Source organism: Gasterosteus aculeatus, chromosome 5 (assembly GCF_964276395.1).
Source record: "Gasterosteus aculeatus chromosome 5, fGasAcu3.hap1.1, whole genome shotgun sequence".
Taxonomy (NCBI): Eukaryota; Metazoa; Chordata; class Actinopteri; order Perciformes; family Gasterosteidae; genus Gasterosteus; species Gasterosteus aculeatus.
In genome coordinates, this window is record NC_135692.1 from 8,231,689 (window position 1) to 8,257,269 (window position 25,581).

Here is a 25,581-nt window from a genome sequence, read left to right on the forward strand (position 1 = left end):
ATTTTCTCCGATACAGAATGTTTGTTTCCACTTTGAGGGATTTCAACCAAAAACCAGAGGACTGGGAAATAAATGTGTAAAAGACTAATGCTGTCACACTTCACAGAAGGCGTTTTATTCAAAGCGTCTCTCGGGCCCCTCGGGAGTTTCACAGGAGTTTTGGACACTCATTTTGTGAAGCGGAATGGGACGCCCCCCCTCACTTGGACCTGTCTGTTTGCTGTACTGTTTCATAGCTGCTGGCCTGCCTCCTGTGTGGCTCTGGCCCAAGGCGCCTGTGACCTCTGAACCCTCCACTTCTCCATGCACGCCAATAGGTCGACCTCGCTCTTTCCTCTCCTCATGCTTTTTGCCTTCTGTGCACGTTTGGAATCAATTCCGGCTTTTGCTGTCGGTGCATTCTCTCCCCCGTTCTTTAAATGACCTACTTAGTAATCCCTCCCGTTGAGAGTACAGCTTTGCTCCTCCGTAGCGGGGAGCAGAGATAACAACGCGGGCCGCTCTCAGCTCAGCTTGTGCCTTCTGCGCAAATAACCCGAGACGACGGATTCTGCAGAAGCTTCTCTGTGCTGCATTTGAGCTGGCCGATGTGACATTTGAAATGTGAAACTGATGATAAGTTATGGGCTTCATCAGAGAGGGAAAAGGGAGCGCGTGCACAGTTCAAAGTAGAAGTTGAACCTTGAGAGGACACCTCATGCTGAAATGATCAGACTTAATATAATGTCTGCACAGATGCTGCAACACTACAAATGCATCTCAAATCGTCACACCCTCCATGGAGCTCCGCCTCTCTACTCCTTGGCAGCAGTTCTAGTACCAGCAAAGTTGGGAGCAGAGATGCTAATTAGAGAACTGCAGTCAGAAAGCCTCTCGGGCAGCTTTCACGCTTTAAACCAGGCCACTTGAGTCCAGTACGGTGTCATCCATCCGCCTCGCAACGCAATCCCTCCGGATGAAAAGCCCGTTCGAGATGAGTTCCGGTGCGATGCACGTCTGCGTCTTTACGTTTCCCTTGCGGGGAGGGGATGTTTCACTCGGGAGCAGGAGAGGCGAGTGATGCAGGAGGGCTGGTGTTCAATATCTAAAGATAACTTTCAGAAGCATCGAGTGGATTCATCGGATCAAATGTTTTGCACAGACAGTCATGGGTCCCAGATGATAAATCTTCCAGACGACCCATCGTGCCACCTCAGGGTTGATGTTTGTAGATTCAAATGTCTCTGCAACATTATGACCATGGGCTAAACATATAAATAGATACCCTATGGGCCATAAATGCTTTAAAAACCGCTTCATCAGTTCACTGAAATGTAAAGATGTAACAACAATTTCAGTCTGTTGAGGCACATCCGTATTTCTGTTCATCATCCACTGATTTTTAAAGAGTGTGTGGGATCCTGCTTGGGCCGAAGAAACGTGGAGATTCTGCTTTAATGTTCACGAGGAGTCTGGAGAAAAGCAGCCTGGCTCTCCATCAATCACACTGGCAGCGTCTGCTTCTCAGTCCTGCCCCATGGTGCCTGGCCTCAACGCGCACACACACTATACAGTACGTGTGTGTGTGTGTGTGTGTGTGTGTGTGTGTGTGTGTGTGTGTGTGTGCGTGTGCGCGCTTCCCCCTCACTCGGTGCATTTCCTTTCTTCACCTCACTGTGGTCTCACCAACTGAAATATTGATGTGAGGAGGCGGCAGTCGTACTTGGCATGTGTCCACCTGCTGCTCCCCTCTGCATCGAGCTGCCGGATCCCAGATGTGTGTGTGTGTTTGTTTGTGCATCAAGGTGCACATCTGTTTCACGTGCACATGCTGGATGTCCGTTTTTGCAGCCGCAGTCCATTCCTTCGGATTGGACGCATAGTAATAGATGGAGAACCCATAGAATAGAAGCACAAAGGAGGATCAATGCTCTCTGACCACGTGTGCTGCAGCCTAGAGAACATAAGGAGTAACTTTTTATCAAACCCTTTGGAATGCTGGTTGAAAAGTGTACGATTCACAACGAATTACTTTTATTGACATAAAGATGATTAATAGATAATAAACAAACTACAATGTACAAAAGTGGAAGCTAAAGCCAGACAAAACTCATGAACAACTCACAGGAAAATCTCAGAAATGAGAAACAACTCCTAGTTTCAGCAGGAGACGTAAGCGGCAGAGCGCTCGCCTCTGAAAAATAGGCCGTAGTAAAGTCAGTGGGTGAAACAACCTGTCAATACAAGTCCGATTTTACTAGTTTGTTCAGTGATTTTATTAGTGCAGGAAAAAGAACAAGAGTCCTCACTCTGTTTTATCTCCCTCGGGAGTGCTTCTAAAAAGTGAGGAAAGCTCCAGCTTTGATCACCTACTGAAAGTCCGGAGTATTTATGGCAACCCCCCACCCCCCCTTCAGCGCTCATATATTATTCAGCAGCGGAGAGCTTGGGGGAGAGCCAGGTACACTATTAGAGGGATGACTCAGAAGTGGGACTGGATGTCTTCACTGGAGGAAATCCTGGCTCCTCATTTCGCAGCGCTTCACTCGCGGCACTTTCTCCCCTAAATAAATCTTTCCTCAGCCTCCATAACGTTGTCCTCCACCTTTAGTTCACTTCTATTTCTCGCCCTCAACCCTTGCCAGTGAAGACGAGATGCTCGTGTGAGGACTCGCATGGCATGAAGGGCAAAGACACACAAAGGGACCCCCTGGGGGGGGGGGACAGAATTGATTTTCCCGTCGGAGAGGCCATGCCGTGGAAGACTAAGTCTGCCCCCGGGGCTCCGACCAGCTCCTGATTGGGGACGCCGGCAGATGACCTTCAGGCTCGACGAATCCTCCCTCTTTTTATTCAGGGGTGAAGTGTTCATTCCGAGGCAAGCTGACGCCCCGGCGGCTCAGAAAGGGGTCAGAGGTTTGTTTGTTGGACCCAGTGGAAGCTTTTTGGAGGTTGTGTTTGTTTGTGTGTTTCTGTGAATGTGAGCGTTTCCCCCGATGGAGCTCAGCGCAGCATTCCCCTCTGGCTCCGAGACGCATCGCACAACAAACACACACCGCACACAGAACCATTGGCTGGCCGGCGGCCATGACAGATGGGGGAAGTTCGGTTCACAGGAGGGAAGGGCGGAGGGGGGGGGTTGCCTTGGAGACCAGCATCAGCGCTACCCTGAGCCGCTCCGCTCTGCATCTCCCCGAGATACAGAGGATGATGATGTTGTCGTAGTCGGCCAGCGGAGTTTTGGATGTTAGCGGGTTTGTTCGCTGGGTCATGATGTGGGGGATAAGAGCAAACGAGGGTCCAACTAGAAGTGACGGCCCCCCGGCTTCATTTCTTCACCTTATTCATCTTAGTTTTATCTGTCTGTGTGTGGCGGGGGGGGGGAGGGATTTGTGATAATTATAACGTGAGAGTGAAAATTATTTATGGCCTAAATATCCATCAATACTTTCTCGCACGCACGCACGCACGCACACACACACACACACACGCGCACACGCACGCACGCACGCGCGCAAACAAACGTGTCACTGATGGACCTGCATGTTTCATTCCTGTGCATTAAACAGTGACTGAGTGTAACGGGAAGCCACTGAGGCAACGCCGCCTGCTCGTAGCCAATAGGGTGGCAGCCCGAGGGATGACATGTTCCTTTCCTGTTGTCTGCAGTGAGAAGAGGAAGCTGCAGGTGAACATCGCGAGTCCCATCCAGTGCAGCTTGAGCGGGAGCAAGTGCACGGTCATCGTGGAGCCCAAGATCAACCAGTCGCAGCCGGACTTCACCAAGAGCCGGTCGGGCTACATCCTGGCTGTTCCTGGCAACTAAAGCAGGCTCAATGGGAGGAGGTGTGGGGGGGCGGGGGGGGGATCTGCCGACGACGTGATGAGTTGAGCAGCTCTGTAGGAGGATTGTGGTAATGAAATACTCAAAATGCAAAGCCATGCCAAATTTCTATGCAATGCCACTACAGACAGGAAGTGTGCTATGCGTGTTAGCTAAACAGGGTTTATTTTTTATTTTAAACGCACCAAAGTGGATTTTTTTCTTTTCTTTTTTTAAATCCAAATTTCAAATGATTTGCTTTGTGCAATATTTACTTTATAGTACATGCAATGTTGTGGTAGTCAAGGTGAGATTATGCAGCGGATGTTGTTGCGTAATAGGAAACAAATCCAAAGGCTTTGCAGGAATTTACGAGTCGAGCTCCCTGTGCAGGAGCCCGATCAAAAGCTCTGCAACATGAAGGAAGATTATATTTATGAATGTGTGACTGATTTTTCAGATTATCGATCGGTTATCTGCTCTACAACGGAAGAAAACTATTTTTTTTTTGTGATATCTATTCTAAGGAATAGTAATGTTGGTGACCTTGATTGAAGACTTACCTCCCTGTGTGGTAAACGAAAGGAAACGTCCAGTTTGTTCAGTGTTCACAATCACATACGAGAACAGAGGTTACCGGATTCCAACTCCAGATCCAGATGTTGAGCAGGATGTGTTGAGCATGTCCTGCTCATCGCCACCTGCTACACAAAGATGTGTTCATTTAAACCCTGCTTTGTGTACTCTACTGTGCTTCTGTAATACTCCAATACTGCTTGTATATCAAAGGTTACTTAAATATCATACTTTAGTATAAAAAGGGATCTAAAACTGAAGAGTAACTGAAGGCAAATATGAAGACGACAACCAAAGTGGTATTTTGAGCTTGTTTTCTCCCTAAAATGTAAGTTTATTAGCAAAGTGTTGCTGGACAGTACTGTATAATCCCACGTGAACTCCAGCTCCCTGAACATGGCCTCACGTTGCTGTCTTGTGTGTGGAGGGACTGCTCCAATGACTCGCAGTGGTCCTCTGGACGCAGACTTCCCTTTGACAAATGTCCCCCTCAGCAGGGAGAGTTCTGCTGCTCTGAGCTCTCCTCCTCTTGCTCTGAATGGTGAAGACGAAGCGGTGTGACGTTTGGACTTTTCCTGGACTGATTTCCATCTGCTCTCACCGGACCAAACCATCAGCGCTTCGTACTCTGTGCTGTCAGACGTACTGAAAGATTTCTGAAAGTTTTTATCTTTTAGTCAATGCAAGTAATTCTTCATCCAGCTGTTTGCAAAAAGAGTTTTCTGGCTTCTAACTGTGCTTCATATCAACATAGCAACACGGATAGAGAACAAAAGTGTCCATATATGTTTTCTTCTAAAGACAAATAAGTAATCAGCTTATTCTAAGGTTAAAACATCATTTTAGGACCAGATTTGGTCTCTTGTGTCTCTTGTGTTCACTGGCTGATGTCATGACGACTGCATCAACTTCTTATTTAGACTCAAACACTTACTTTATTTACTAAAAACCATCATGCAACGGGTTTGGAACTGCAAATGAATTATGGCGTGTTTGGTTTGGAAGCGGCGGGTGTAAAACGGCCGTTTTAGTTAGAGGAGTTTCCGTGGCGATAGGTTCTTCGTGGTAACGTGACGGCAAATGTCTCCAACTCTTAGGACGAAACCACCGAGACGAGGCTGTCTCCATGAGCAGGCTGAGCGAAGAGCTGGGGGAGGAGCAGCTTCTGTCGGGCCTGCGTGGCACGGCGTGTGTCTGGACCAGTCGTTTATCTCCATTAGTCTGAAACGTCCCCCTCGTCTTTAGTAATTCTACCTCGCTAGCTCTGTGCTGTCTGACCTTGACGCAGAGAGAGTTGTTTGAGGGAAACCGGTGCCTCCGTGGTGCGTGTTGAGAAGGTTTTCTATAGAGCTCAAGGGGGAGAGTGGGTGGTGGAGGGGGTGGTGGAGTGGATGGTGGAGGGGATGGTGGAGGGGGGGGGGGGTCTTTGGATTATAAGGCTGCAGCTCTCCATATCCTTCAGCGTGTCCCACAGGGCTTCTCCTCTGCGCTCCGCTGGGCACCGCTCATCATTAGGACGGACTCTGTGTCACTTCTCACTTCAGCGCTTCGCTTTCCTTTTCTTCAGGCAAAAAAGAGGGGGGGGGGGGGTGAACAAAAGCCTCTCTCGGCCTCCTCTTCTTCCCTACTCCTGTACCTTTTTCTCTCCCTCCTCTCCCACTTTCCCCCCTTCGCTCTGACTGCGCCGTCCCGCAGGGCGGTGAAGGTTTTTCCATCTTTCTGTTGTTATTATTTTCCTGTGCCCGGGAGGCAGTGGAAGTCAAACTATGAACGGCACCAGCAACGGGACAACAAGTTGAACGATAGGACTATCGCCTAGCAACCGAAAACGGATGACAATGTTCCCCTGAAATGTAAAAACCGATTTGACATCTTTGTCAACAAGAGGACGCCAGGAGCACGCTGGGTCGGATACTTGGTATTCTGTACGTAAACACGGACAGGGTGGTGTTGTCTCCATAGATGCACAATGGGAGCAGAGCTGCTATTCCCAGACTCGCTGCGTCCTTCTAACCCACAAGCCGGGAAGATGCCAACCGGCTCCGGCTGAGGGAGTAAATCTTTTAAAAGCAGCTTCCTCGGCACAGAGGTGGAACTTCACACACGGCTTGTTATTCCTCTGAATCGTTTTTATCTTTCTTTCTTTTTAAATTTATTTCAAAACCCAATCAGTCACAATTTTCTTTTCATTATCGGCTTCACAGCGAGTTGCGATATCACAAGCTTTTCCCTAATTACATCTTTATAAATGGGCATAAAATCAAAAAGGAATGTTGGGCCTAGGAGACCGGTGCCATTGTGTGTTTCTCCTTTCTTCATATTAACACTATCAACCCGTCAATGTTAGCCAAAGGGTAACACATTTTTCTTTTGCATAATTTATTTCACACTCTGGCTAAGCGCAAAATCTGTACGTATACAACATTGATTCAGTATGTGCCTAATTTTATATTCACTTTACGTGTTGCATATTTGTCATAACATATCCTGTAATGTCCAGACCAAGTTGAATGGGAACTTCACTGTTGTAAACCTTTTTGTTTGTGCTAATGTTCTCTGTAAATGCACATTATGCATTCTGTGATGTTCCGTAGTGAAACGTATTTCATTAATCACTTTTATTAATAAATGTATTTGCATCAGCAGCTGCTGCTCCCTGTCATTTCCTGAGCTCGTGGCCGAACAGATGAAACTGAAGTCGTTAGTCTGGACGTCTCAGACTCTAAATGTTCCCCGAGGCCAGCGGCGCTCCGTAGTCTGTGACGTGGCGATGGCCGAGTTGAGCTCGCTGTTAATCCGCCCACTAACAGCTGTTTCACGGGCGGATGACAAAACGGCTAAAACCCCTGCGGTTGCCATGACAACGCCACTTCCCACTGCGTCAGTCATCGGCAGCCACCTCAGCGGGTGGGGGTGGGAGGGGGGTTATAATCCGCTGCTTGATGGGTGACGATCTGCTGCGAAAAGAGTGGGATTGTGGCTCAGTGGCTAAGTGAGACTGGATTGACTAACCGGGGGAGAAAAAAATGGGAGTTAATGGACGGCAAAGAGGGAGCTGACCCAAACTTACGCGTCTGTGTATTTGAAGCTGATTCCCAACTGTGAGAAACTTCCGCAGGAAGGACATTTTTTAAAGACTGCACAGAGCTTTTGTTTAGGATGAACGTCAACACGTGTGTGGGATTGATGGTTGTTATCCCAATTACAAGATTGCCTGTACCCATAACCCACCACCAAGGTCATCACATATTAACATCAGAGAGGAAATCAGTAAAAGATCCGATGCTGCAGTGAAATAGTCTGAATGTTTGATCTGGATGAGAATTGGATGTTGTTTTCCTCTATTGTGTGTTCAGGTTAACATTCACTTTACCCTCTTTACACACATGAGGAGCAACAAGCATTTCAAGGTCATTGCTCAACAAGGCTTTGACCTGTGGTTCATGTGGAGGTAGGATAGGAATTGAACCGCCAACCGTATGTTTAATTTGGATTGATATGCTCCTGAGCAAGGCCCTGAGCCCCCATGTTAACCAGGTGTGAATGTGCATGTTGGTATTATATTACAGCTGTGAGGTACTGTATTCAAAGGGCGGTCCACATCTGGAGGCACAAAAACACAAGTGGCGAACGATCGTTGCATTTTATTTTTCCATCACAGTACAAAAATAAATTAAAATAAGCAGAAACTAACTGAAAAAAGTTTCAATCACAGCAACAGCTTTTTTGTCTTTTTCAGAAAAAGAACATTTTTATTGAACGGCATCGACACCTTGGCCTCCTGTTCATGAGAAAACATGTCACACATTCCTATATACAAATAAAACGCAGTCATCCCCTCTCTGTCACACACACACACACACACACACCCATCAAATGCTTCACTTTATTGAAGTTCTGAGCCACTGTTTTTTTTTTTATCTACAAAGTACGCAACAAGATACAGAAAAAGAATTCGACAGAAATCTTTCAACACCACTTGAGTCTTTTGTTCTTATTTCATAAGCATTTGAAAGTATTTTCTCAAACAACTACTCAATGATGCAAAGTGGGGGAGGGGGAACAAATGGCACGTTTCAAGTGAATCGAGAGGGTAAAGCGAGAAAGAAGATGCGGAGTCACTTCATGATGCCATTTTCCCCGTTGCCCTGCTTTGTTTTCTGCCAGAGCAGAAGCCCAACCAGTCCATTCTGATTTATAGAAACTTTTCCAATGTGCGTATTTTCTCTCTGCTGCAGGGATGGCGTAACCAGGAGGTTGTCGTGGTCAAACTGGTTGCCGGAGCAAAAAGCTGAAGGGATTTTTGAATTTGTGGATTATTGCAGGAATAAAGCTCTGTAGCAACGCTTAAAATAATTCATTTTTGTTTAGCAAGATAATCTCCACAAGCAAACACAACTTTTAGTGTTTTACTGATGATGTTTAGTTGTCTCGTTTAGCATATATTTAGCGGATCTGCTAATGCTGAAGTGCATTTAACCTGCATTCTCTCTTATGTCCATCAGGGGGCGACTCCTCTGGTTGGTTAGTCTAAGTCTTTATGTTTACGTCGTCTTCACAACAGCTTGATGTTCATCCAGTAAATTATGCTCCATTTAGGATAAAATGGACCATAAAGAAGGGAACGAATTAGGGCGGGGCTACACTGTGATTGGCAGGCCTCTGCCAGAGAAATATACGACGCCTCAATGTCGCTCACGCTCAGTCCGAATATTTTTTCAGCCACGTTCACTGGTTGCAAAAGAACAAGATGGCAAACTCAATCCACAAACCAACGCGGGATGCTACAATGGCTACGTCCACTTAGATGTGGTATTCACCGACGTGTTTTTATGTCGACAAACAAAGTTTAAATCTCTTCAACTTTTGTTAACCGCAGACCTCATTTTAGACAACTAACCAGAAACCCATTAAAAATACACACCGACCTCAAGATGAGGGAAGCGTAACTGCAAAAAGACGGACTCGTTCCAGCTGCGCTCTATGTTGAAATGAGTAAAACCAGTAAAACCACTTCTCATACATTTCTGGGTATAAATACTGTAGATGGAAACTATTTTCCCTTCAGACGTTGTTCTGCACGCTTCCTGCTCCGGTTGCCCTTGCACACTGCAGCAGGTCATGTTATGGCGAGCGTTTCTATGATTGAGCGTTTGATCGTTCCGGTGGAGGTCGCCTCGTCTCCTGCGGCCCATGGAGGAGTGTGACGTCGCCTCGCATTTGATCTGCACAGAGGTGGTGCTGACGGAGGATCTGCAGTGATGCTGACCGTTGAAATCGTCTTTCCCTGTCTGATATGTGGCACGGGAGGTTGGGTGTCGTTTAAGGGCGTTTTCTTAAGTAGAAGCTCAATGATGTGATGTCTCAAGGTGTCCCCTGATGACGTGGGTTTGGTGATGGTCAGATTAATTAGGTATTCATCGATAAATCCCTGCAACATTCATGTGCATGAGCCAGATCAATCTTCATTCCCACCAAAGATAAGCACACCTGCACCATTGAAGAAAAACCTCCATGTGTCCTTCTCTTTTCAAAGTCTGTCCTTTCATTTACAATAAATGTGCCTAAATAAATACGTAAATGGCAATAAATTAGGTCTCAGTAAGTTAGTTAGTAGACGATGAAAATCCATCCCATCATTCAACAGCTGGACAAACAGAGATCTCAGACCTGTGGGATTTTTCATCAACGATATGGCACTGTTTTAAACATTATCTATGCTGAATCATAAGCACAAAATCCAACGTCATTCCAAAAATCGACAAAAGTACAAAAAGAATTTCCCTGGTAAACAAATAGCCTATTTTAGCAAGCAGAGCTAAATAAACTAGTGTCACTTTGTTCACAGCATTCTCTAATGCAGATGCAGTTGGTTTACAAATCAAGTAAAAAGAAGAAAAGTAACGGTTGTTCCCTCCGTCCCGGAAAACGCTGTAAAATTGCATGGCACACGTGCAAAACATTACATTTCTAAGTTAAAAAAAAAGAGAAAAGAGCTAAATCAAAGAAATCTTGTTCCATAAAAGCAATAAATAAGCCGCCATCGGAGTGAGCCTCTGGTGGAGTAAAACATCCATTAACTTTATTTTTTTGTCTAGAGGAAAATAAGCCGGCCTTTCTGAACACACACACAGTATGACCCCTCATCATACATCCCACAATGCAGTGTTTGCCTCTTGTCCCCACCAGTAGAAGACCAGTTGTGGAGCCACAAACGGAAAACCCACGAAAATATGGATCCAGCATCGATGGCCCCCCGCTGCTCTTTCAGATATGCATTGCTGCAACGCTGTTTGTCCGGCGGTATCCGCGTGGACGGAGGGGACGTGGCATTCCGAAGAGCCAGAGTTTGCAGCTGGGAGGGGGGAGGGGGGGCAGGGGGTGTGGGAGGTGGTGTGGGAGGTGAGGGGGGCACCCGCCCCTTCATCCATGATGTATGAAGCAAGCCAGTCAGGCGATGGCCCTCACCCTCCTGCAGCATAGGCAGTGCACATCCCGCCGTCAGAAGGTCGCCGGTGGGCCGCCTCGGTCCTCTCCACATTCAATGCTGTAGATGTTGGCTTCCTCTTCTAATGTCTCTCTTTTTGCCTGAATTGTTGTCTTGTTGTGTGTTTTTCTTAAAAACATTTTCAGTTCTTCATATAGAGATAAAGATATCTTTACGTTAGCAAAGGATTTACCCAAGTCTGGCATTTTTTTAAATGTATAATTGTTAAAAAAAAAAAAACGCTTTCACTCTCAGGTTCACAGAAAATCCATCCTTTGCTCGATGGAAAATAGGATTTGGCCTTGATAGTAATAATAACCACTTCAAGAGGGCACAAAAGAGTGCTCTTGCTTTTTAAACCCCACGGCCCCGTATTTAGTTGATGATTTTATATGTTATCTCCCCAACATTGTCGATCTGTGAAAATCACAGAGCCCCCCCTTAGGATTCCTTCCCCCTCAATGTTTAGTTGTTATGAATGTTAAATACTTTCAAATCGGCCTTGTCGCATAATCAGCAAATAGCATCACAGATAATCCTTCAAACAAAATCAACGTCAAAATGCCAGAGTGGAGTAGGCCCCATCTCCCCTGACCAGTCTGCCCCCCTCCCCCCCGGCTCCCCCCAGCACCCCCTCACCGGTCCAGGCCGATGAGCAGGCGGCTCCTCTCCTCCTCCTTCTGGCTCTCGTTCTTCAGGTCGGCGAACACCTGCGTGAAGTAGTGCGGGTCGGAGTTGATCTGGAGCATCTTGGCGCTCATCAGGTTGATGATGGAAAGGCAGCGGTCCCAGAAGGTCTCCTTGGAGCTCTCCACCAGGAAGGGCTTGAGAGGGTAGGAGATCTCGTTGCCCATGTAGGAGTAAGACAGGTAGAGGCAGGTGAGCAGCACGGCCTGCAGCTCGTGCTCCGTGGCCACCTCGGAGGAGACCACGTCCCGGCACAGCATGTAGACGAAGACCACGTTTGCGGGGGTGATGAACCCCTGGTCCTGCCACCCCTGGAGCAGCAGGGAGCGGTCCACGCTGCGCAGCCACAGCACCGGGTCGGTGGGGGAAAGGTGCTTCAGCCTGTAACAGCGCCGGCACAGAAACTCTCCGAGACAGCGCAGTAGCTCGCTGGTGGAGGCCTGGACAATCACCCTTTTGGGGGTCCCGGGGACTGCGTTGGAGTTGGTCAGAGGGGCCTTCTTGACGGACGTCACCGCGTTGTTGGAGGCCTTGGTGAGAGCCGGGGTGCTCTGGTCCTGGGCGAAGGTGGAGAGGTTGGCGCACGACTGCGACTTCTTCAGGTTTTCGTTGTTCAGCTGGGTGACGTTGTTCTGGTAGTTTCCGTTGGGCTGCACCTTCTTGGAGCCTTTCTTCTTGGCCGACACCGCAACAATTCGCTTCCAGGGGAGCACGTTGATGAGCGAGTGGCGCTTCAGGTTTTTGTCTTTGGCGTTCTTGCTGTTCTGGACGGCCGTGTAGTGGCCCACGGTGGCCGGCCCATCCTCAAAGAGGGCCGCCTTTCGGTAGCTGGGCGACAGAGACAGCACGGTTCCCATGGTGACTGTGGGTATGCGTCCAGGGGCTTCAGCCGCACTGGGTCAGAAGAGGGGCTGCCAGGGGAAAGCCTTGTGGTGCTTCTGGGAGCAGCGAGTCCCGGGGCTACAGGCTGCCGCTGTTAACGGGGCCTGGCTCTGGAAGGATAGTGATCACCTCGACTCAAAAGGTCTCTGCTGGATTTCAGCTCTCTGCCTGCGGCTTCCAATGCCCCTTGCTGCAAGAAAAGATCAATCATCAGAATAGAAACCACCGAAGCATCTCATACCCATGCATGTTTACAAAAATAAAAAATAAATTCATTAGACATCATATTGGATCTTCCGTTCAGCTTAAGGTCAAATGATATCACGGCTATCAGCCCTGTAATGTTCTCATGAATGTGTGCCTGAGCGGCTTATCTGACCTTACCTCAGGCTCATTAGTGCCATTGATCCGACCCAGTATAAGTGGAATGGATCAGCACATAGCTTATACCAATTAATTCCAACAGTATAGATCCCTGCCAGTGATCAATGATGAATGTAATAAGCATTGTAACGCCAGATGCATGTTTTGTATCATCTGCTGCAGATTATAGGGAACAGATAATAACATCCATTTTTAGAATGAATTCTAGTCCACACTAAATCTAATGCCTCTGCGGCAAATTCACGAAGATTTCATAATGAGAGGGACATATTTTCACAGTCAATGGCCGACGAATCAGAGTGAACCACGCGCCACCGCTCTCCTCTAAAATGGAAGACATAAACACCTTAATAACAGGTGAAGGTCGCGTGTGGTGCACATTAAAGCACGAATCCAAGCTACACCCTCAAAGAGCGTGTTTGTCCTCGCTGCGGCACAAGCAGGCTGCCGATGGATCCAATCCCTCATCAATCTGACTCATCGACGGACGACACAATTCCACAACACGAGCTTTTAATGGGGAAATGAGTGGCGCTCTCCGCGGTGCTGAAACGGAGCGTCTGCGTCGAAATGTAAAAGCTGGACACGAGAGGCGGTGGTTTAGAAAAAGAAATCCTCATCATTCCGTGTAATCCGTTGTGGGGTTTTTTTTCAACGTATTGACATATTTTCCTTGCGCATTATCTGTTTTCATATTTAATGGGTAAACAAATCTGAATTTCTGCATTTTTCGGCACCGATACGATCCAATAAAGACTCACCAGTTATCCTCCTCAATGAGATTATAATCGCGCTGGGCCGACGATGCTCCGTGTTGTGTTTTAGTTTGTTTTCCTTACAGGTTGTGATTAAAAACACATAACCATCTCCAAAAAAAAGAGAAATGCAACGATGAAGAAAATAATCCAAGACGAGGCACCCTATAAAAAGAAGAAGAAGAAGCAGCAAGCGTTGGAGGAACACGCCCGGTGTCGTCGGTGCGCAGACGATGGGAGGCAGTTGTGCAATGGATGCTCTGATGAAGATGTGCTCCTGGTCCTCCTGGCCGAGAGAGATGCTGCGACGGGGCTGATGTGTGGCGTGTTTGCGTGCGCAAGGGCTGGCGCAAAGGCGGTGGTGGGGCGCCGCTGTGCGCTCGGTGCGGGCGGTGAAACCACTCCGCCTGTATGCGGGCCGGCACACACAGTATGGCGCATATGCAAACATGCCAACGTGAACCCTGTGAACTCCGAGCTTGTTATTTTCTCCTCGTGTTACCCTCCGTGCTCCAATCACACTCCAATCAGCCACATTCATCTGTAGGCGCTGAAGGGGGTCGATACAGAAATCTCATAGTCTATTCCTGTTAGTGGGGTCTTTTGTCTTATACAGCCCGTTATATGAGAAATAATGTTATGCTCTCTGTGCATATAGGCTACTCGTGCTTAATTTATCAAGTGATTACCAAAATAAAATATCCTATACAATGTGTAGAATATTTTTAAACCGGTATTTTAGTTATGCCATCCTTTCTGCATTTTAATCATATTGGAGGAGATTTTAGATGCCTTTTGAAATGAAACGGCAATAGCTTTCATGGTAATGAGATAACAAAGAATATTGGCTTTGAAAACAATATGAGTTCTGAGGCCTATACCTCTGTAATAAATGTGCGTACAATAAAAATAAAACGCACGACACAAATAATTACTCTCGTTCATCTATGCATTTTAATTACTTGCAGAATATTGATTGGTTATCAAATGAACAATGAAAGCATGATTTAAAGAGTTTTATCTATAGTAACGTTAGCTCCACATGTATGTTTTAATAAGCAAATCTCGTCCTATTACTCATAACAACAATGACTACTTCACCAACGAAATGCATTTTCCACATGATAGAACACAGCAACAAATCAACTGCGAACGTAAAGCAGCGTCTGAAAAGTATCCAATGTGACTACATTTCCCATGTGCCTATAAATCCCAGCATGCCCGACACACGATGACGTCACGATACGCTAGGTAACGTAGTCCCGGCACGTAATTTTCATTCAAGCAGCATTTGAATAACGAAGATGGCGGCCGCAGCAGTGGTTGAGTTTCAGAGAGCTCAGTCTCTCATTAGCACGGACCGAAACGCATCAATCGACATTCTCCATTCAATAGGTAGGCTGTTGGGCCGTGGATTCGCGATGGGCACGATTCAGCCGACCGCCGTAGTTAGCGATTTCTCGGCCAGTGTTAAATGGCCGAGGTTAGCATGCTAGCTAGTGACGTTCAGTAGCAAGAGCCGGTGGTGTGCCGTGCTGACTCACTGCTGAACGGTGGGCAACGGCCACTGTTAGTGGATGTAAGTGAGTTAGCTCGTTAGCAACTTTGGCATATTTTAGGCCAGCGCGAGAAATATGTTAGTAGTTATGCGTAATGTTATGTTTTTAACACTGTAGTTTGGCATTGTGTCGTGTCATTGACTGCTGCTTCATAGCTAACTAACTACCACTAGCTCAATTGAGGACTGTCATGTTAGCATGTTAGCTATTGTGGCTAACGTCTTTAGCTTGTTGTCAAAAGCTGTTCGACCCCTTTCGACAACACAGTAATACACGATTTCAACAACTTCTGTTACTAATGGGACATGTATTGCTAATCGGCCAGTGTACGTTTGTGTGTAAATGGTTGTGTTAACACGACCGAATTGAAAGTACATTGCGATATAAAGTAATGGCTAACGTTACAGTAAACAGGTATTGCATTTCCCATAAGCATCCCACCTGTCACTTCAGCCCAATATCTGTCAAGTTGTCCATCTTCCCGGTTTGTTTTCCTCAAAGAATGACCGTCGTGACAAACTATCGATTTGATCCATCGTTTTCAGATGATTGTGCGAACCGAATATCGAGTAATAGTGAGATAATATAAATATGACGGATGATGTAACAATATGGTTGGTAAACCCTAAATAGTCCAGCCCTCGCTCTACCTTAACGAGTGATTTCATGTTGTCATCCAGATGTGTTGCATTCGGTGAGAATATCATTTTTAATTAGTTACTGGTGACAACTTGTTGCCTTTCTTTAACAGTGAGAAGAGATGTCCAGGAGAACGATGAGGAAGCCGTCCGGGTTAAAGAACAGAGTATCCTGGAGCTGGGGACACTGCTGGCCAAGACGGGACAGGCTGCAGGTAACTAAACTTTGATCTCCAATACTTTCCAACTAAGTTTACAATCAACCCAATGGATCTGATAATGTCATATTTATACTTTGTAAATACTTTATCTTTGTGTGTTTGTCTCCAGAACTCGGGGGTCTGCTGAAATTTGTGAGGCCTTTTCTGATTTCCATCAGCAAGGCCAAGGCGGCCCGGCTGGTCCGCTCCCTGCTGGACCTCTTTCTTGACATGGAGGCGGCGACGGGGCAGGAAGTTGAGCTGTGCCTTGAGTGCATCGAGTGGGCCAAGACCGAGAAGAGAACCTTCCTTCGACAGGCTCTGGAGGTACAGCGCTCCATGATAACGTTCACAATGCCACCAAATTTACTTCATGTAGCTTATGTATTTCCCATACCGTATTTCCCATTACTTCTGTATTTTCTTAAAACAATCCAATATATGTCCCGCTGCTGGAATCACACAATAGGGGACGTTCTTTTCCTTCTGGACACCGTCACTTCTTTAACTGGGTATAGCTCATGTACTAGGTAGAGAACCCCGCAGCAGATATCACTGAGCTGCAATTGCACAATTTTTTGAGATTTTGGAGGCAACGTTATCACGTTATGAAAGGAAAAACTTAAAGCGCATCAATTATGCGGTCAGAGACTTGTATTTGCATTGTTTGAAACCTTGATTGAAGATGTCAGAACTATTTGATAAAACCAAACGTCAAAATCCAGGAGCAACAAGATTTTCTAAACAGTTTTAGGTGTAAAGTATAAAAACAAAATTTAATGTTGGCATGTACAAATGATTGAAGGCTTACATCGTGTTCGCTCTTCAGGTGTGTCTTGGGGAACATGTTATGATGGATGTTAGTAGTAATGGGGGGGAGAGAGATATTGATGTACTTGGATCTGCCATAAAACACTGTCTTGAGGAGCAGCTGTTAGCAATGAGTGTGTGTTTTTTGAGGCTAATCTGGTGATAACATGAGATTATGTTGAGATATGTAATGAAGCGTTCATTTTCCAACGCGTTGGTGCTGAGCGTCGGGTTCATGCGTCACCCTTCTAAAAACAAACGGCAAACGTTTCTCTTCAGACTTGCTATTCAACACCTTTTAACAAACGTTGATTTATTCCGTCATGCGAGGCACAATGTCAGAAAATGTGTTCAAGCATGATAAAACAAAGCATCTTTGCTTGCTTCCATTACTTATAGACTGAAAATGAAATTCAGGAGCTATATGTGACACAAAACCTTTTCTCTTCATATGAGAATCATGTTTTTGCACAACCATTTAATGTCAAACTAAACTTAGTTTTGACAATATGGGTGTGGGGGGAAACAATGTTGTAAATGTGTAATTTTAAAGATTAGAAATGATGTTGTATGCTAGTGTTTCCTACATTTAGAGGTTTTAGTTCATATTCCTGTCTTAAGTTCTTGAACCAGGTAGCTTTTTGTATTTCAAGTGAACGGATTGGCGGAGTTGCTCTTTGTCTCACAGCTTTCGCTCTCCTTTCAGGCACGACTGATCTCGCTCTATTTCGACACCAAAAGATACCAGGAGGCCTTGGCGCTTGGTGAGTGTTTAGACACAAAATATTTATCTTTTGGTCTCTTCAGCTTCAGAGACTTTCCAGATGGCTTCTGAAGAAAGGGTTAGAAATGTGTTTTACTTGTATCAAAAGGAGGAAAACTGTGCATAGCAGCACTACAGCTGCACATTTGCCATCTAGCGGTTCAGTGTCGTACAAAGTTATTGCAGCAGTTAAAGTCTGTGACGTTAACTCCCGTCGGTTCCGTTCCCCACAGGCACCCAGCTGCTCATGGAGCTGAAAAAGATGGACGACAAAGCTCTTCTGGTCGAGGTCCAGCTGCTTGAAAGTAAGACGTACCACGCTCTTAGTAACCTGCCCAAGGCCCGCGCAGCCCTCACCTCCGCCAGGACCACCGCCAACGCCATCTACTGCCCCCCCAAGCTCCAGGCAGCCCTGGACATGCAGTCAGGTTGGTTCACTACTCTCACTCAGCCAGCGTGCCAGGGAAACTGAGTATGTGGTTTTCACAGTATAAGAACGGCTATTTGTACAATAAAAAAAGGTATATTATTGAAAAATAGCAACTAAACATTGGTTAATTTTTGCACTGACCTTTTGACCTTTCTAGAATTCTGTAAACTAGTATTTGTGAAACTGCCACTGGTGGATGCCAGGCAAGTTTATGTACAGAGCTCAAATACTACTAATTTATAATTCGATATATATTTCTCATCCTTTAGAGTGACCGTTCTGCTTGTATTTTTCTATTATGCTGATCGTAGTGATGATCAATTCTTGTTTGTAGATTGCATCCAATTTGATAAATGTTTCAGCATCAGTCCTTTGCCGTTACAATCCGCTTTAGCAGAAGAGCTGAAGTCAAAGACAAAATGCAGAGTCTCCTGGTATTTGATGGGCTCTGGGGGGGAAAAAGGAAAGGGATCCATTTCCAATAAAATCTTCTAACGCTGCTCAATAGAGGGAGCGTTCTGTTTCCACTTTAGGTTTTTGTGGTTGCCATCTAAAACGCAGCCGTGTTATCACAAAGTATTACGCTGGGTTTATGCATCGTAGTTAATGTGACACAAGACTCTTCAGTGGCTTGAAGACGACGTATGCGGTGTTCTGCAGACTCGGCTCATTTTATCCTGATGACCCTCTCAAAGCCACGCAGTTCACCAGTGTGACTGCAGTGGACCTGTGATGATGATGTCGCGGTTATCATGCCGCGGTTTGTTTTGGCCTGGAGAGGATGACTGTTGTCTGTGTTGCAGGGATCATCCACGCAGCGGAGGAGAAGGACTGGAAAACGGCCTACTCCTACTTCTTTGAGGCCTTCGAGGGCTACGACTCCATCGACCACCCCAGAGCCATCACGTCGCTCAAATACATGCTTCTGTGCAAGATCGTCCTCAACTTGTGAGCAGCGCTTCCAGCTGAAACCACTACTCTCTCTGTCTCTGTCTCTGTCTCTGTGTGTGCGCGCGCGCCATATTGATGTTTCTCTTCCCTGACTCTTTCAGACCTGAGGAGGTCCAAGGCCTAATCAGTGGGAAACTGGGCTTGCGACATGCCGGCCGACAGGCAAGTACAGAGCTTGATTCTTTTCACGTTCTTCTAAAATAAGCGTACTATTGATCTCTGCTTTCTAAGTGAGTTGCTTTCTGTGAATTGACAAATATTCTGTTGTCCCTCCAGACCGATGCGATGAAAAGCGTCGCCCAGGCCTGCAAGAACCGATCACTAGCAGACTTTGAAAAGGTAAGAATCCTTTCAGCAGAAAGGTTCGTCCTCTGCTCATTTTCCTCCTGAGGGGTAAAATCTGCTGCTCACACAGATGTCTACAAATCGTCCTTCACTTTAATTTTTGATGACCCAGAACGTTTTGTCCGTTGCTCAACCATGTATTTTGGAGTCTGCTTGCATACAAGTGGGCTGACTGGTCGGACTTTTTTATTCTCCAGGCCCTAACGGAGTACAGAGCAGAGCTGAGGGACGACCCCATCATCAGCACTCACCTGGCCAAGCTGTACGACAACCTGCTGGAACAGAACCTCATCCGAGTCATCGAACCCTTCTCCAGAGTACAAGTACGGGAGCACTAGGCAACGTGAAGTAATCCAGGAGAACCTTAGGACCAGGTCCTAAATCTTTCTCTCCCACTTGTTGCTCTGCGTTTTGTGCATCTTCTAATATGTTATACACACTTCAGTCTTCGGCTGTGTGTGTGTGTGAGACAGGACGAGTTTTATTTAACTGTCAGCAGAGGATCTCCACTATCAATTTATAGTTTTTTCACTATGCAATCCCAGTTTGCTAATTGTGCTGATAATGGGGCCATTCTTTCCATATTCTAGACTGGCAAGACTACTGCTGCACTCATCGTGTTATCAAGTTCATTCATTTCTGTCTCCCACTGTTTTCAGATGGAACACATATCGGGTCTGATCAAACTGTCAAAGGTATGTGCATTTGCAGTCAACAGATTTATCCTCAGTTTTGAAAATCATCATATATCTCATTAAAGATGGGTTATTGTTCTTTTCATTTCCTAGGGGGATGTTGAGAGGAAATTATCACAGATGATTCTGGATGAAAAGTTTCACGGTAATTGCTCCTAAGAACCCGAATCCCAGAGGTGTGCACGTGGTGGACGGGTTCAGAGTCTCACCGTGATCTGTTTCTGTGACGCGTTGTCCTTCAGGCATCCTCGACCAAGGTGAAGGCGTCCTGATCATTTTCGAAGAGCCCCCAGTGGACAAAACGTACGGAGCCGCCTTGGAGACGATTCAGAACATGAGCAAAGTCGTGGACTCGCTTTACAACAAAGCCAAGAAGCTCACATAGGTAAAGAAACTATGCTCAACAAAGGGGCCCACGGTTTGTTTTCCCTCACTAAACGTGTCGTCTTTGGTCCTCAGAGCTGCTTGCAGTGCGACGGAGGATCTGTGTGCGTTTGAGCAGCGTGTGTAACGTTTTAAGAAGGGGACGAGGGAGAGCGACGAAGAAGGTCCCACAAACTGCAACAAACAGGACCCCCCCCCATAAGACTCCCACTCCCCCCTCCTCTCCCTCCATGGACAATTTCATCACTTCTCTTGTTTGTTGTTTTTTGCCCCCCCCCCCCCCCCCCCCCCTCCTGTTAATTTTGATATCTCTTCAGGATTCTGTATAACACTCAGCGGCCAAATCAGGCCATCAGGGATTATTGTACAACCACAATAAAAAAAGACAAGATGAAAAGGTTTAAGAATACATATATGTTTATATCTGCTACAAGGTCGGGCTCGCCAAGCCTTAAGCTGACTTCGCTGCAACATTGACCTCTGCGTTGACCTTTGACCCTGCTGCCAAGCGCAGAAGTGATCGTTTCTCCTCGTCTTTCAGAAGCACAGCGTTTTTGGAAGGTTGGGAGTCTGAATCCAAGTGGAAGAGCCCCCAACTCTTGATTAGTATTTTATTTTCCTCACCATATCAACGCCAACAGTTAAGCCCCTTCTGTATTTCAGATACGTATTAAACTTAGTTTTTTGGGTTTTGTGTTTTTGTTAAAAAGAAGAGAATTGGATTGTTGCCACATGTCCGCCCGCCGTGTTTATGTAAGTTTGAACACAGACCCGGATGCCATTTCACCACTAGTGCCACTTTTTGGGCGCTTGTTAGCCTCAGTGTTTGTGTGCGACATGAGCGCGGGGGGGGGGCGGTAGTCATCACTTTGCAGCGTTGTGCGTTACCCCTGACGAGCGATTCTCCTCCGTTAGTTCCTAGCACTAGTGTGGTATGCTAGTAACCAAACAATTTGTATGGTTTTGATTTGATCGTTTTTTTTTTTTCTCTTATGAAGACATTTTCAAAATAAATATTTTGTATTTTCAGGATTTTTTGTCTTGCTTCTTGAAGAACAGAAAAGAAATGGCTGATGGTAATCTGACTTGGGAACTCGCTCGGCTATGTTTTAACGTGATGAGGCGGCGAAGACGGGAATTACGTGTTTGCAAAGTGGCTCTGAAATGCAGTCGAGAACCGTGGCAGCGTGACCCCGAAAATGTATGAAATAAAATCGGAGGGACGGTTTCAACTCGAGGAACCGTCTGACGCTCTGGAATACAAAAAAGAACTTTCATCAAAGGGCATTAAATCAATTCAAACGTACAGTTTGGGATTGTCTTTTATTTTGTTTTGTGGACAAAGGCATGACTATGACCGACAGACATGGTTTTTTTTCCAGCACTAACTACTTTTTTGGCAAAGGATAAAAGACCACCTGTTGACCGCATGGGTCGGCTTTGCGCTCAAACCCATTTATGTTTTGTCAGACCATTCAAACCAATGGCACAGTGCAGGATTTCTTTCTTCCTCTTCTAAGTTTAATAAAGGCCTCAAAGATTTCATAAAATATTTCATGATCAGTTTTTGCCTATGAACTTACAGCCTTTCACTAACCGTTTTAGCATCGGAAATGTCTATTTTACATCTGCTTTCTAATTCGAACAGCCTTCATCTTTCTCCATTGTATTAACCTGTTAAATTTTGAAAATGTTAATGCTTCAGTCTTCAGACCAAGATCTCCATTCTACCATAACATTTGAATTATTAAACTTTGGCTTTGTACAAATATTACATATAGGTACTCAACAGATTGGTACAATAATTTGAAGATATATATTTATAAACAAAGTATAAATGAGGTAAATAACTCAGTTATTATTAGTAGTACAAGTATTACCTGTTTGTGTTTTAAGGAGTTTGTATATTCCTTAAACTCACAAATCGAGTGAAGTTGTGGCTAACTTTTATTTGATCCTTTTACATATATGAAATTCAGATTAGTTGGATCTGCGTTGTCACATCTGTTCCTGTGGCACTCGCCTGAAGCGTCACGTCCCTTGTGCGTGATGACGTCTCACCACGGCGGTAGAGCCCGCCCCCTACGTCACTTTCTCATTCTCGCTGTCCTTCTGTCAGCGTCGGGTTTTACGTGGAGTTGCAATTGAACCGGAGTAATTAAGAAAAGTACAAAGATGACCAAGCGGGTGAGTTTATTCGTAGCGAATATTAAAACTTACGCTCACGAAGAACACACGGCCCTGTGAACAGAACCCTAACTGGTACTTTAAGGACCGAAAGCTGTATTTTTTAAACACGTAAATGGAGCGAGTAGAATCAGGTGTCGTATGCAGCCCGGAAGTAGAACGCAGTATCTTATGACCACTGTGTAGCATGTAGCACTGTTAGCATTGTTGCTCTGGGTTTAAACTGAATTAACTCTTAACAGCGGCACTGAAGTGTATTATTGTCGTTAGCGTTGTGGAGGTGGACGTGTTGCCACGGGAAGAAACGTTATAATTGGCGTTCAAAGGGTTTAACATTAAATCAATCGATCGATGAAGGAAGTGTAACATTAACTTCTAAGTGAGCCTGAGGAACTCTTAACATGAGCTGGACTCTCCGTTAAAGGATGAAGTTTAAACAAAGTGTGTTTGTCACGATTGTACTATGCAGCTGTTTACACGCAGTAGTCAGTCAGTCAGTTATTCTATTGCATTATTTTCTTTAGTGAATATTGAAACATTTCCATCACTGTCGTATCAAATGACGTCAGCGGATGCCGGAAGAACATCAGATTTCTCAGTCAAAACCGCACACAGCGAAGAATTTACCATCAACAGTTATGGGAGCATGAAAGGTGGCGAAGTTCCCTTTGATTTAATACAGGAAACCAGGTCTCAAACTACAGACTACTAAATGACCAACAACAATGACCCAACACCCTGACCTTCACGGAGGCCCGGTTCCACAGGCTGCGATACCAGATCACGAACCGGTTACTTGTTAAACAATTCTGCTTGTTCGGTTTCATCTTTTTGTTGCCTTCTCATCATGTGAATTCAAAGCAACACTTTCCTCTTCAGCACACTGTGACAAGAGACTTTTTGTTGTTGTTGTCTTTTCTATACTTAAGTTCACCTTTTTCAGTATCAAATTGTTTTAGTGTTATTCAAAAAATAAATGTTGGAGGAACAAAACATGAATAAATATCAGGTTGTGTGACACCTGTTCTTTCCTACAGCAGCCAATCTAATATGTAGGAGAACTTGAACTGGGATGTGTTTCATGTTGTTGAGATGCGGGTCAGGAAGTGGTTCTCTCTTGGTATCATGTCGCTGAAATGAGAGTGGGTTGATCATATTTTTATCTCTTTAATTAGATTCTTATTGGTTCCTCACTCAAAGGAGAGTGTGTGTAGGTTAGTAGCATCGCGTAGGGGGTTTGCAGAATGCAACCAACTGAACATCTTTTACACTCATTAATTCAAACTGGTTTGAATCCAGATCTACATGCTGGGAAGGTCTGGTGGGGGGGGGGGGGGGGGGGGGGACTCTCTGGTGGTCTTGTTAGTATTACCAGATTAGTAGACCAGGGGCCTCATTTATAAAACCTTGAAGATGATTTGCATAACATGCCAATATTATTGCAGAACGTATTTCACTTTTCTTTTTGAAAATGTGTTAATTTGTATTTCTATTTGTTTTACGCTGCAGTTCGATCAAACGGGTGTTCGTGTTATTTATGAGAGGCAGTATTGGCATTTCTTTTACACAACAGTCTAGTTTTACACACTTTCACACACGTTTGCGTGTTTCTTGCATTTGCCGACGGTTCTGATTACACCCGTTTTTGTGCGTACGCATGGGTCCGAGCTTGCGTGAAGGACTGCACATTTTTCCGTCAAGTTTGCTTTTTATAAATACCAATTATTGCGTAGAGAGCGACGTACGCCTTCTTTTGTGCGTACGAAACGTTTAGAAATGAGGCCCCAGGAGATACAACAATTTAAGTCTGACTTAGGAAATTGATCACCACATTTTTATCCTTTTTTTTACCCCTTCAAGGCTTCCAAAAGAAATAGCTTTGAGGCGACTGAAAAAAGAACCTTGAATGGCTTATTTCCTATTTACTAAAGTTTACTGAGTTGGAGTAGCAGCTTTAAAAATCCCATCCGTCTGTGTGCCTTTTCAGATGATGCAAGCGGCTCGATGCCCGACGGACGACCTCTCGTTGACCAACTGCGCCATCATCAATGAGAAGGAGCCCCAGTTTGAGCAGTGAGTGGGAGGAGCGGGGACATCCGAGGGCCACGCTCCCTCTGCACCACACTAAATCCCTTTCTTTGCCCCTCATCTCTGTGCAGACACGTTACCGTGCACAACGTAGCCGGCACGTACGTGTTCACCTTGAAGAAGGACTCCAGCGTGAGCCCCGGGACCATCGCCTTCAGCCTGCCGCAGGTACGGCTTCAGCGTTCTCACAGAGCGAAGCGTCACAATTAGCCAACAAGTATTCCTCAATGCGCTATCTTCTTTCATAAACGGAATGTATTTTCTGAACAACGCACTGGGGAACACATGCACGGCGTTGAATGTAGGCATCGGTTTAATTTTATTTTTATTCCGCAAACACTGTTGACATCCAAAATGAAAATACTAGTATGTGGGGTGATATTCTTAATTCGAGAAGTTCTCTAAGCGCGGTGGTGCTCTGGGGGCTCTTTGGACCTTTTTGTCGTTGTCTCAATCTGTCTGTTACTGCTCTTCTTCCTTTTTGCCTGCTCTTCCTCCACCGCGTTGGCAGCCCGCCACGGCACACAGGTACTTCTGTAACCTCCTCGAGACGGTCTTATTTCACCACAAGAATTAATTCGGTGTCGTCCTTTGATCAACGTGTCAAAAACACAGCTTGTTCAACCAACCCCTACAAGTTGTTTAAATGTAGATCTGAGTGATGCATTTTGGTGTTGGGAAATAAGACCACGTCTCTGAAGCATGTAGCTGTCCCTTGTTCTGATGTCTGTGTCCCTCTGGGTTAACGAATCGGTGACGTGTGATGAGAGGAACTAAATGGATCTCTGTTCTTTCTATCTGCAGAGAAAGTGGGCCGGCCTGTCGATTGGACAGGAAGTTGAAGGTACGATTTGTGTGTAAAGCGAATGACTGTGCGACTACACAAATCCCGCAATGAATCTGTCTCAAAAAAAAGGTGCTGTCTGATATTTTTTACAGAATCCCTTTGTGTTAATTT

General features: G+C 45.6%; 4 protein-coding genes across 4 annotated transcripts in view; 3 read left to right on the plus strand and 1 right to left on the minus strand.

Annotated features, from left to right (window-relative positions):
- The window catches only part of myo1d (myosin 1D), a 55,077-nt gene extending 48,054 nt beyond the window's left edge, over nt 1-7,023 (plus strand). Inside the window, exon 22 of the mRNA XM_078103084.1 lies at nt 3,649-7,023. Coding sequence (XP_077959210.1) covers nt 3,649-3,805 — 157 coding nt within the window. The 3' untranslated portion in view covers nt 3,806-7,023. The remainder of the gene's footprint in view (nt 1-3,648) is intronic.
- Nucleotides 7,024-8,007: 984 nt separating this feature from the next.
- cdk5r1b (cyclin dependent kinase 5, regulatory subunit 1b (p35)) lies at nt 8,008-14,354 on the minus strand. Its single transcript, XM_040176335.2, has 2 exons — nt 13,580-14,354; nt 8,008-12,624 (listed from the first exon to the last, which is right to left on the minus strand). The coding sequence occupies exon 2, from the start codon at nt 12,407-12,409 to the stop codon at nt 11,501-11,503; it is 909 nt and encodes a 302-aa protein (XP_040032269.1). The 5' UTR covers nt 12,410-12,624; nt 13,580-14,354; the 3' UTR covers nt 8,008-11,500.
- A 444-nt stretch (nt 14,355-14,798) lies between these two features.
- psmd11b (proteasome 26S subunit, non-ATPase 11b) lies at nt 14,799-21,380 on the plus strand. The gene is made up of 13 exons (XM_078103085.1): nt 14,799-14,968; nt 15,884-15,985; nt 16,101-16,297; nt 17,487-17,544; nt 17,777-17,971; nt 18,777-18,921; nt 19,026-19,086; nt 19,201-19,263; nt 19,467-19,592; nt 19,929-19,964; nt 20,058-20,109; nt 20,207-20,349; nt 20,424-21,380. The coding sequence occupies exons 1-12, from the start codon at nt 14,878-14,880 to the stop codon at nt 20,347-20,349; spliced, it is 1,269 nt and encodes a 422-aa protein (XP_077959211.1). The 5' UTR covers nt 14,799-14,877; the 3' UTR covers nt 20,424-21,380.
- Nucleotides 21,381-22,350: 970 nt separating this feature from the next.
- The window catches only part of LOC120819380 (vesicle-fusing ATPase), a 17,145-nt gene continuing 13,914 nt past the window's right edge, over nt 22,351-25,581 (plus strand). Inside the window, exons 1-4 of the mRNA XM_078103086.1 lie at nt 22,351-22,535; nt 24,523-24,608; nt 24,695-24,791; nt 25,428-25,467. Of these exons, the coding sequence (XP_077959212.1) occupies nt 22,524-22,535; nt 24,523-24,608; nt 24,695-24,791; nt 25,428-25,467 (235 nt within the window). The 5' untranslated portion in view covers nt 22,351-22,523. The remainder of the gene's footprint in view (nt 22,536-24,522; nt 24,609-24,694; nt 24,792-25,427; nt 25,468-25,581) is intronic.

Bases quoted from the DNA above. Each gene is read 5' to 3' on its own strand.
- cdk5r1b (XM_040176335.2), bottom strand. From the start codon at position 12,409: ATGGGAACCGTGCTGTCTCTGTCGCCCAGCTACCGAAAGGCGGCCCTC.
- psmd11b (XM_078103085.1), top strand. From the start codon at position 14,878: ATGGCGGCCGCAGCAGTGGTTGAGTTTCAGAGAGCTCAGTCTCTCATT. The intron at 17,972-18,776 runs GTTGGTTCACTA...TCTGTGTTGCAG, and splicing joins AGCCCTGGACATGCAGTCAG to GGATCATCCACGCAGCGGAG. The intron at 19,593-19,928 runs GTACGGGAGCAC...CACTGTTTTCAG, and splicing joins AACCCTTCTCCAGAGTACAA to ATGGAACACATATCGGGTCT.